Raw genomic sequence first — 12,139 nt, forward strand, 5'->3', positions numbered from 1 at the left:
CCCCTACTTAGCACATCACATCACATGGTCTTCATCGCTCTCAACTTCTCGACAGACATGGAAGCATCTCTTCCCTCAAGAGAATCCAACTAGCCACACCAGTTCTTCGTCATGTCATTGACGTCAGTAGCCTGTCCTCAACCTACCGGTTCTTCTTGTCTACCGCACTTCCTAGTGCTATTGACCTCACGTTTCCTGGATTAACTGGCCGTTCCCCCACCCTCCCTCAGTCAACACAACACCATATATGGTCTTAATCGCTCCCCGCTGCTCCCATTGGTCCGTTCTCCCTAACCACCCCCCCTGCCTACTTCGTATATAAGCAGCGATTTCACATCCTATCACTATAGCTACTGCTCTCCGCATTCCAAGCTATTCAACTGCTCTGAAGATGGAGGCGCTACGTTCCTCCGAAACGTCGGCCAAAACGAAGAACACACGGTGCCTAAACCCAGAAGACGACTTTCTTCATTGTCATCGCCGTGAAAACCTCAAAACTTAAGAAACCTCATCTTGTTTAATCAGTGCAGTGGCTGAGAATAAAATATAAGCATATGAAACATGGTAACTGGGATAAAATAAAATGAATAAAATTCGACAATTAATTTCTTACAATAGGTAAAAGTTCGCGTCACACCTTCCACCTTGTGATGGCACACCGGTTGCGGAACACTGCTTTAAAGTACGTTCTTTCATTAGCTAAACATAAATTTTGTCTATCAGCAATAATTTTTCTTTTCTTCGCCTTCAAAAATTTCTGCACCCCACCCTGTATGAAGCCTGTCTGATGTACATGTTTTGCCTGATAGAAAAAATGTATTTAGATTCAGCATTAATATTAAAATGAAAGGAAATATGTTTACACATTGCAACAGCATTACCTGTATAACAGCAATGCAATGTATGAAGTTTCACAAAAAAACTGTGAAGGTGCTCAAACTATATAATATGAGAAATTTAATTTAGGTCCCAACATGAAGCAGTCCTTAAAATAGCCAACTCTGTGCAGCAGGGTCCTTCATGATCAGTTAGCCAGGACATTCTCCACCTTACATGGAATTCAAACGTTCACTGCTGTGTCCACAAGAACCTGTCACTGGTCATTACCATGGGTCAGATGAACTCAGTCCACACCCTCCTTCCCATTCTGTTAATATTTAGTTTAATATTATTCTCCCATCTGCACCTAATTCTGTCAACAGGTCTCTTCTTTTTAAGTTTCCCAAATAAAATTCTGTATTTGCTTCTCATTTCTTCTGTACGTGCTCAGACTATCCAGTCTTCCTTGATTTAATTATTCTTAAAATATCTGGAGGACAGTGCAATTATAAAAATTATCATGGAACCTTCCCCAGCATCCTGTCACTTCCTTCACATTAGGTCAAAATATTCTTCTCAGTGACCTGTTCTCGAATACCCTCAGTTCATATCATTATTGCACCCTCAAATACATACAAAACAATACTATATTAAAAGATAAAGGTAAAGTTTTCCCATGCTTAACTGACGATACATGGGGGAGTGAAGGTTTAGTTCCTCCAATCTTGTCCTCAGCACTAGAGGTAAATGGTCAGCTTTGTGCCCTGCAATATTATATTATAATTTGAATATTTTAATCTTCATGATTTTAAAAAATCAGTATGGCTTGAAAAGACATCGTGTTACTTGCTTCTAACCATCTGACTCAGACTGAGTATGTTACTGGCATGAGGCATATTACTTGTAGGTTGGCATGCAATAGATGGATAGACATAACAAAGCAAACTTCAAAATATTTTTGCATCTAGAAATGTCAGCCAATCAAGAGAGCATGCAGTTAGTGTCTAGCATGAAATAGGACTCCAGATTTGAATTCTGCACAAATGTTCTGTCCTCATTATTCAGTATTCTTGTGCATAGTCCTAAAGGGGCCAAGACCACGTAATGAGCGACATCCCATATAAGAAATCCTCTTGGGTGTCCTTAATTAGCCGAGTGTCTGATCACCTACATCTGAACTGGCCAGTATGTTTCATGCTTGAAAAAGGAATGTAGACAAAAGTGTGACATTTCCATGAAAAACAGTCACCAACTTAGTGTATAAAATTATGACAAAAATAAAAACATATGAAACTTTATATGAAAAGAATGGATCACTACCTGTGGTCACATTAAATGCCAGACTAATGGTATACAAACTGTTCCTCAATTTATATTACAATATTTTCTCAAATTCCATGAAAGTTGCATAAATAACTAATGAGAGCATGACTGTGAAAGATGCCTGGATAGTATATAAGAAGAAGCAACCACACTGTACTTTTAAGGTACTGTACCTCAAGAGACAGTAAAGCAACAAAAGAATCAAACAACCAGTGTTTGAGCTGGTATTTCATGAATAAGAAGCAGGCAACCTAAACACTACATCACAACATTCAATATTCATGATTCTAAACAATATATCTTTTTAATAGACCACCTGGATAGGTATAAACCATAGTGCATTAATGACATCTTCTGGACCTCTATTCAGAGGGTTCATATACAAGTTCATCTGTATACATACACACAGTATGTACAATATGTTATAAATACATGTACAAGGTAAGTTACACTTGGAACAGAATCTGTGGCTGGACTGTTACACTTGCTGTATGGGTGATCCCAAAATTGAGGGATTGTGATGGTGCATGAGATGACTGGTGTGTAAGAAAATGCATGCCATACCCAGGATTCAAACCTGTAATCTCATCATTCACTCAGTCTAGGACCATCCTAAATCCATGAAGTTTCTGAAATCAGAATTCTCTGATCTGACTCCAGATACTGGGGTATGCAATTCAGTTCTTTTAAATATATTCTCTTTAATTCTTAGTTAATAACGTAAGTATTAATTATTAAAATATTAATATCTGCAGTGTTCAAAGAGTTTGAGTATCTACTGGAGAGGCAAGCTGGGCCGGATAAGTTGATGCAATGGTTTGAGACAGTGGTGGAGCGTTATGTGACAGCAGCGGCCAGAAAACGTGGTTGCCCAGTGAGACAGATTGCTCGCCACTTCTTGCTCATCTGGGTCACTGTAGGGACCAGAGTCCTTCGTGATCTAACTCTCGCCTCCACACTTTCATTTGGTGAGTCATGAAAGTCATCTAGTCACACATGTACTTCATCTGCCTAAGAAAAGCTAAGAGGAATCTTTTTTTTCTCTCTCTCATCAGGCATGAGTCAATAACAGCTTAATTCCAAGTGAGCAATCACTCACACATTCATATTTCTGAAGCACAGTTTTTCACTTTTGCAAATATGTTGTAATACATAATGTTCATACCCTGAATTGATCATGGATGGAATTTTCATACCTCAGAGAGTGACTGTACTGAATTTGCCTCTGTAATACTGTTGTACCTATGTATAATGTCTCCATCCAACATCAGCTCTGAATTAAATTTTCATTGACAAAGTTAGGGAAAGGCATGCAAAAAAAAAAATTTGCATTGGATCCAGCTACTCTCAAGCAAAAGAACTTTCGTTCAAAAGTCTGGCATATGTAGTTACTTACCTACTATTCTGTGGATTCCATAGGCTCATTCCACATGCTCAGTCTGCTAGCCAATGATTATCTGGCACACACTGTTGAGTTGCTGGAAGCTGAAGAGCGGACATCTGAAATGATGCAGAACATCTCAATGGATGGTGATGCAACAGCAATTCCAGAAGCACCTGGAAAACAAACTGTGCCCTCATCAACCAACACAAGTCAAGAAATTCTAGGTGGGTGTAACAACAAACTTATTTATACATTTTCAAAAATGTTGACTCTGGGCTACTTTTGTACAACCTTCAGCATACAATATTTACATCTGATGTATGAAAATTAGCCATCCCATTTGGGAACTGTAGGTAATGTATTTTGCATTATAGAATATTATTCTGTTCTATGCCATGCATAATACAAAGGAGAGCCAGTAAATAGGTCAAAAATTAAAAATAAAACACTTGCAATGGATGTAATAGGTTATCTATGTGTGTCACTAGATAGCAGCACAGTCCAGATTCTTGAAATTCTAGGTAGCAGATGCACATGTTCAGAGGCTGGTTTCAGTAGTCAAAATGGCAACTATGCTTGAGGACTGTTCTACTGAAGAACATCATTCTTTTGTGCATTTCTTGTGGCCAAAAGGACCCAATGCCAAGAATATTAATAACGAAATGTTCTCTGTTTACAGTGGGAAGTGTTTATTGCATAAGGCAGTCCATGACTGGGTTGAGAAATTCTCTCAAGGTCATTCAAAAGTCGCATATGATGTCCAAGTCACCCTGTTGAGATTGCAACAGAAGTAACTGTGCAGTGGGTGGAAGAGTTGATTTGAGCTCACAGGAAGATAATGATAGACAGTGTAGTAACTTCACTAGGGTGTTCCCATGGTTTAGCATACAGTATAATGCATGATCGTTTAAGTTTTGGAAAGTGTGGGCATAGTGGATGCCCAGAGAACTGAAGGATCAAGAAAAAATGAATTGAATGGGTCTATCCTTGCAACATCTCTTATGGTATGCAGATGAGGGAGGAGATATGGTTAACAGGGATGTTACTGGGACAAATCATGGGTGCATCACTACCAACCTGAATCAAAGCGTGCTTCTATGCTTCACATTCTCACTCAAGCAAAAAGTTTAGGGTTATACCATCAGCTGAGAAGGCTATGCTTACCATATATCAGGATTCTTAGGGAGTACTGTTAGCTCATTTTCTGAAGCGGGGTGAAATGTGAATTCTGCATCATAGTGTCAAGTTCTGTTGAAGCTTCAGGATGCAATTTGCAGAAATTGTCCAGGCCAACTGGCAAGACAGGTACTGCTTCATCATGACAATGCAAGGCCCCATAGCGTCCAAGAGCAGCCCAGGAGAAATTTCAAGAACTACAGTGGGAACTTCTTGACCATCCACCTTAAAGCCCAGACTTGGGCCCTAGTGACTTCCATCTGTTTGGTCTCCCAAAGAACTGCCTTGGTGGCAAATGTTTCACTGATGAAAGAGAGCTTGAAATGGAGGTGTGGAAGTGGCTGAGACAACAGTCAAAAGACTTCAGTGCTGCAGGTTTCGAAGCACTTGAAAAGCGATAGGCCAAGCGTATCAATTTTAGTGCAGGATATGCAAGAAACAAATGTTTTTCCAGGTTCAAATATCACATATTTTACATTTTATATTCATTTGTGACCTATTTACTGACTCTCCCTTGTATGTTCCATTTTCAGAGTCAAAGGAGAGTCAAGTGTAAAAATAAATTATGCAATTTCATAGGTCACAGAGAGATGTACATTCAGAAACTACAAAATCAAAAAGAATCACTATTTCAAGAAAATTATAAAAACTTATTTGAAACATTTTTTCATGGTTTAATCAAATTACATCACTAAGAAATGAGGTTTCTTCAGTCCTGAGAGTGTAGCAAAACACCAGATTACGAAAGAAATTTGCCAAAAAAAATCTCTCAAATATCACAACACACTGTATTATTCTATGTCATTTTGTTCATAGCCTTCCTCTGATATTCTATTCTGCTCTGGTATAACTGCACATGATCACAATACAACTTAGTCTTATAGTATAGTTTTCTTCAGTGTTCTCTGTTTTTTTTTTCTTCCCCATTGCACTCACATACATCCACAAACATGAAAAATAAAGAATATGCTTAAATCTGAAATCTCTATTTAGAAATCAAAGGTCAAAGAAAAAGGGAGTGTGAGGGTTGGTTAGTTAGTTAGTTATTGGAGAGGGTGGGTTTCCCCATGCACTGAGACCTGTATTGGTCCATTGTGCTTCCCTCTATGATTTCTACCAGTCTCTATATCCTACCGGTACTGGTGCTTACCATCAGTCCCTCTCAGCCAACGAGACCGGCTCTACTAACTGAGAGGTATCTATAATGCTTCCCCCATCTACCAGAGGTATTAGAGACTGCTGTTGGGCGGGAAACGTCCGTTAATTTGGCTCAGTGACCTCCTTTGGAGATATGAGGTTCTTTTACGTGCCGTAAAGCTACGACACGGGACCCAAGGCTTAAAGTCCCTCCCAGAGGACTTGTTCCCTGAATTTTTCCGCCCTTAAAAATTCGACAACCTCCGCCGGGTATGAGTGTGAGGGTTAGTTTCATGAAGACTCTCACAATCTTATCATTACCAACCAATTCTTTCAGATAAGAGTTCATGTTACACTGAACAAGAGATTCATAAAATAAACTATACAGAGATTTTTGTACATCTCAGGTAAGTCCTGTCACACTGAGCAAGAGAAAATTTGGTTTTGATAGCTCCTCTTACTATTGTAACTGCCCTTACATTGTTCTTCATTTAAAACAATCATCTGCATAGGCCCTGACAGGGGTGCAGGGGGTGGGATGCAAGGCAAGAATTTGCCCCATCCTCTACAGTTCTGGATTAAAAAAAATATATATTCAAAGAAGAGAAGGAAATATACCATATATTAGTGCTAAAAGTTAAAATTATTTTTAAACGTGGCATCATCAATGTTTGAACACCGTGACCCACAACCCTAGGGTGGTCCATATAAATATTCTTGAACACCTTAAACACAAGTTTGTTCAGAACATTTTCTGGCTGCCATCCCTTGGAAAAAAACCTTCTGGTGCTCATGATCATTGGTTAAACTACTACAAACTTTCTGAAAGGTGGGATAAACATTTTAACTTCAATGTTTATTATGACTAGTGAACAGAAAAACTGGTTTTTATGTTTCTAAAATTGTCAACATTCCAGTAATATAACCTAGAAGAAAATTAAATCTTTATATGACTTCATACATAGCAAGGTTTTATTTCACAGTCCATGCCAATCTGCTGAAGTGGTAATGCTTCTAACATGTATTCTGTAAGAGCCTGTTTAAAATCTACTACACATACTATCCTAACTGAGGGGTTTCATGGTTTTCTTCAGTCTGTCCAGGAAATTTTCAGAATAACACCTCCAAATTGGTCATGATTACCTCCTCTCCAGTCCACCAAATGCAGCTGTCCTCTCATGTCATTAAACACTTTAATAATTTTCATAGTTAATATACTGTCATTAACAATGTTTCTGAATTGGTGGGATGTCCCCCACTGTTTGGACTTAATGGTTGGCTGGGTAGGACACAAGATCTTAAAAATAATTATTGAGTCACACAACACTTTCCTGCATTCTAACCAAAAGAAATCTATTATTTCTGCACTATAATAATATTTCTATATTGTCTTATATACAGTCCTTCTGAACTTCCATTAAGGATTAGTGTAGTATTAAAATGTACATAATTATTAAATGCACTTTCTACGAAGAAATAAACTTTGTTTTTATTATGGTGGTACTATGATATTTTGACAAAATGATCTGTGGGATACAATGTGCAAAAACCCACTGCTACAGGGGTCTGATAATGGTAATTACATTTGTATTTTATTGTATAGTAGTGTGTTGACATGGGAGGACAACCTCCAGTCATCCATTAAGCACTCAGACCTCTACTGAGCCCCTCGTGAACCCTCAGTTTTGCTCAGGCTCTTTCAGAGTCTCAACCTTACCTAGAGCCAAAACCTTCCAGATGCATGTTGCACTTAGTATTACTAGTTTCCTGAAAAACATTATAAATGTTCAGGAGTTGGATCTGCTTACCTGGATCTCACTGGTTCAGTGACTGGTACTAGCTCTTTTAAATGGACCCAATTGAATAGGTAGAACTCACCTGAGAATGCTAGCAGATCGAACTCCTGAAACACTGTGTTCTTGCTTTTAGAATATCACATGATGGACACAGCAATACTATGGAGAAAAAGGTTGAGAAGCAGTACCTTCAGTACCTTCCATAAGCCTACCCTGTAGAGACTCCTGGCTTTCTAAGTTTTGTTTCTCAGTCATGCCAAAAAATCCATCTAAGTTCAAAGCCCTTTGCAGTATTCTTAACATACTAATGATTAACTGCAAGAAGTTATTAGTCCTATACCCAACACCCAATCTGGAGTCCCAATCCTTGTCTTTGGTCCACAACTCCTTATTCAATACTTCCCAACTACCAGCCAAATTTTACTCAGGTAAATTATCATACATCATGTCCTCTGTATGATGAAGAGGCACTCCATAGTCATTCTGACAACATTGCCCACTTGAACTATATACAACCTTAACACGATTCACTGACTACAATAATTTAATTTATTGAGGTGTGCGTTTCATGTTTGTGATGATTTACTGGATTAAAGAATAAAAGTGTCTTGGCTCTATTCAATTAATAATTACAAATTAAATTTCCAGAATATCATGAAGAGACAATGATAGCAACATCTGTGCCATTTACTTACCAAGCAGGTTTGAACGGGGGATCCAAAACTTCATACGACTACATATGCCTGTCCACTCAGCGTCAGGTATGAACTAGGGCTACAAAATTACTCTACAATCTTGGCTGCTAGAAAGAAACAATCAGAGTAAGACTTAAAAGTGGTCTGTTCATAACAATTCATTTCATGTTACTGAATAACAATATACACAAAAATATACATATATATACTGAGTTCATAATTAAGTCACAGTAAAATAATTTACAGTTGACTGAAGAACTGCTGGCAGAATTTTTGTCCCAGAACCTTGCATCCTGTAAAATATATTCACAAAAACTTTCCTTTCACCTGATTCATATATTCCTATTATATTAATGTCTGTGCTCCATGTAACTGTGTTGTCTGTATGTTTGTATAACATGAAGATGATACTGCTTTCCTCCTTTCACAACTACTCATATCTTTATAATGGAAGGACAATTCAAGTGGGGTAAATTTTCTGAATGAATGTTCTAGAATATAAAAGAAAATATCTTATAAGTTACCAGAATTCCCCTTGCCAAGGTGATTCTAAACTTTCAGGAGTCTTCCACTAATTTCTTTTCAATTTTCAACTTCCTATGAATATCCATTCATAAATTTCACAATAAACTTCAAAGGATTAAAGGAAACACAACATCAGACATTTCACTTAATCCTTATACTCTTTTAATCTAATTAATAGTATGTTAGACACATAAAATGTAAAGCAATACCATAAAACAACATCTTAGAATTATTATAGCCGCTTACTTTATGTGTGTAATTCTGTAATACTACATATGCAGTTATTTTGCCAGGAAGTCTGATAAACTTAACACAACCAAAATAATACTTAGAAACTCATGTTATTGTTTTGAATTAGAAATACATGGTATGGGCAAAGTTTGTGCAAAACATTAGAATCTTAATAGTTTGCATCCTGTTGTGTCTCTCACATAAAACATTAGAAGTTTCTTCTAAAACAACACAGAGCTGCAACCCAAAAGCCTTAACAATTAATTCACTAAATACATGAAACTGAATTATGTAAATATAAATACAAACCACTCCGTCCAATGTGACATATAAGTTTTGACTACATTAAAACTTATCTCCCTTATATGTTTCGGTCCTTACGGGCCATCTTCAGAAGAAACATCATTACAAACTGGAAACTACCATCACAATAGGTGTTTTGATTTAAAATACATACAATTATATCCTATAAGGCACAGTACGCTTAAAGTCGAACGTTTCACAATCACAGCAGCTTCCTGGTGTTGTAAAGTTTTTAAAAGTTTCTAGATGTTATTTAAAAAAACCTTTGTTGTCAATAGTTAAAAAAAAAATTTTAAACCACGTAGGTTTGTGTCTGTATTCCTATCATCGTCCTTGTATGGGGCAGATTTTGTGCCGCCTGTCTATCTTGATGAGGAGGTTCTTGATGTCGCCCAGGGTTTGTTCGTGAAAACAACACAGCAAGCCATGAACAAACCCTGGACGACATCAAGAACCTCCTCATCAAGATAGACAGGTGGCACAAAATCTGCCCCACACAAGGACATTAGGAGTACAGACACGAACCTACGTGGTTTAAAAAAAAAATTAACTATTGACAATAAAGGTTTTTTTTAAATAACATCTAGAAACTTTTAAAAACTTTACAACACCAGGAAGCTGCTGTGACTGTGAAATGTTCAACTTTAAGCATACTGTGCATTATAGGATATAAGTGTATGTATTTTAAATCAAAACACCTATTGTGATGGTAGTTTCCAGTTTGTAATGATGTTCCCTCTGAAGATGGCCCATAAGGACCGAAACATGTAAGGGAGGTAAGTTTTAACGTAGTAAAAACTTATATGTCACATTGGACGGAGTGGTTTGTATTTATAACTGTGAGTGTGACAGACCACAATGAAACAAATCAAATTATGTAAAGTTTACAAATAACTGTATCTGTTGCAGCCCAGCTATGCAACCAAGGACTTAGCTAATGGCAGCTTGTCACATGACATCCACACCGAAGACTGTCTCTACAGTGAAGGAAGAAGATATGATTTTGTAGATGTAGCATCAACTTCATTCATCTGTACAACTCCATACACATACCAGGGTTACTAAAAGTGTACAATGACAACAGACTGTCATAACAATTTTTCAGCAAGTCTACCATCCACATAAAATTAACTTCCACATTGAATGCAACTGGTTTCAGTGAAAGGATATATGCAGTACTTCTTCCAGAAGAGAACTGAGGAGGCCTGTGCAAGACATCAGTGCAGCACATACACATCTGTCATAATGAGGCACATGTCTGCATCAGAGTTTCAAATTTCAGTATGTCTATAGTTGATTGAGAAACAGTGCTACAAGCCGGAAGGTCGCAGGATCAAATCCCAATGAGGTGGATTTTTTCAATTTACCTAATCCTTCCAGCTGCACTATGGCGCTGGGGTCAACTCAGCCTCTAACAGAAATCAGTACCAGGAACATTCCTGGGGATAAAGGGCAGCCGGCGCATAAGGCTGACAACCTCACCATCATCTGCGAGCTGATTTTCTAGAAAATGTGGGAGCCTCAACACCTCACAACCCTATGGGCCTCCATGGCCTCTTAAAGGGATACCTTTACTTTTACGATGTGACCTATTATCAAAAAAGTCTTACAAAAATATATCAAACATCATTCACAGATATTATTTTTTAAAGCAGAACCAAAAATAAGCCATTAAAGAGCATAACATTTATTAAAGCAAGTAATGCATCGATATTCTACATCAAATAGGTGGTGTACAGAAGCTTCATATCTGGAATGTGTTTGAGAAGCCATCTGATGTAAAACTGACATTCTCAAAAAATTCTGTTACCATTACATATTCCCTATACAAAAGAAAGTCCCATGCAATATTCTTTTTCAGTATATGGAGGAATTTTATGTGACTTACACACGCACCAACAGTGCAAATAAAAAAAGTGACATCATGCATACTTTCTCATATATGATTGACCCTGACTGCATCACCTTAGAAACGAAAGCAACTGTCACCCAGTAGGCCATTGCATTTTGCTGAATACTGAACAACAATGAAAGTCATCTCACCAATAAAGCCAGTTTTGAGTAAATCAACACATTATGTTTGGACCCCTAGTCTGCATACCATTATTTTTCTGAAGATACCACCTATGGAGGCTATGAATTCCATAAACTATTGAAATTTAATAAAATCAATCAAGCCATTTTCAAGAAAATCACCATTGTGTATTTTGGTGCTTATCTGAAAGGCCACTCTGTTTGGACCTGGAATGCTCAGTTTTACTGGGCACAAATCTAGGATGGATAAACCTTTGAATACCAAACATTAATAACATCTGTTCACCTGTTCAGATTTCCAGTATATTGAGAACAATTTTGCCATGACCACTATACTTTACTGTGTGCATGAGAGTGTACAAATATGAAACTTCCTGTACTTACGAGATAGTGGTAGTAGAAACATTCTCATCATTTTAAACAAGCATGAATTTATTTGAATTCATAATCAATTTACTTTAATACTGTAAACCACAAACTCACCAATGCTTGTTTTCAACAGACCACATGACATCATATGCCAGAAGAGAGAACCATGTTGTATTACATCAAATCAATGTGATATACAGAGTTGGGGAAAAAGTTGCATAGAAGCCTTATTCTTGCATGATACTGAAATGATCAGAAAAAAAAACACCAATAGAACAGTAGTTGCTATGACAAGCAGACATACATGCCACCTAACACAAAGTCACTACTATGCCGATAATGTATCA

At 37.4% G+C, this 12,139-nt stretch overlaps 2 protein-coding genes across 2 annotated transcripts in view; both read left to right on the plus strand.

The window, feature by feature from the left end:
- The window catches only part of LOC117282430 (transcription factor RFX4-like), a 20,354-nt gene extending 17,177 nt beyond the window's left edge, over positions 1-3,177 (plus strand). Inside the window, exon 3 of the mRNA XM_033752030.1 lies at positions 2,898-3,177. Coding sequence (XP_033607921.1) covers positions 2,898-3,121 — 224 coding nt within the window. The 3' untranslated portion in view covers positions 3,122-3,177. The remainder of the gene's footprint in view (positions 1-2,897) is intronic.
- Positions 3,089-10,748, plus strand: LOC111865904. Its single transcript, XM_033752031.1, has 4 exons — positions 3,089-3,110; positions 3,562-3,750; positions 8,284-8,396; positions 10,299-10,748. Exons 2-4 carry the CDS (start codon positions 3,573-3,575, stop codon positions 10,452-10,454), a joined length of 447 nt encoding a protein of 148 aa, XP_033607922.1. The 5' UTR covers positions 3,089-3,110; positions 3,562-3,572; the 3' UTR covers positions 10,455-10,748.
- Positions 10,749-12,139: the final 1,391 nt, after the last annotated feature.

The sequence above is a fragment of the Cryptotermes secundus genome, unplaced genomic scaffold (assembly GCF_002891405.2).
Source record: "Cryptotermes secundus unplaced genomic scaffold, Csec_1.0 scaffold1754, whole genome shotgun sequence".
Taxonomy (NCBI): Eukaryota; Metazoa; Arthropoda; class Insecta; order Blattodea; family Kalotermitidae; genus Cryptotermes; species Cryptotermes secundus.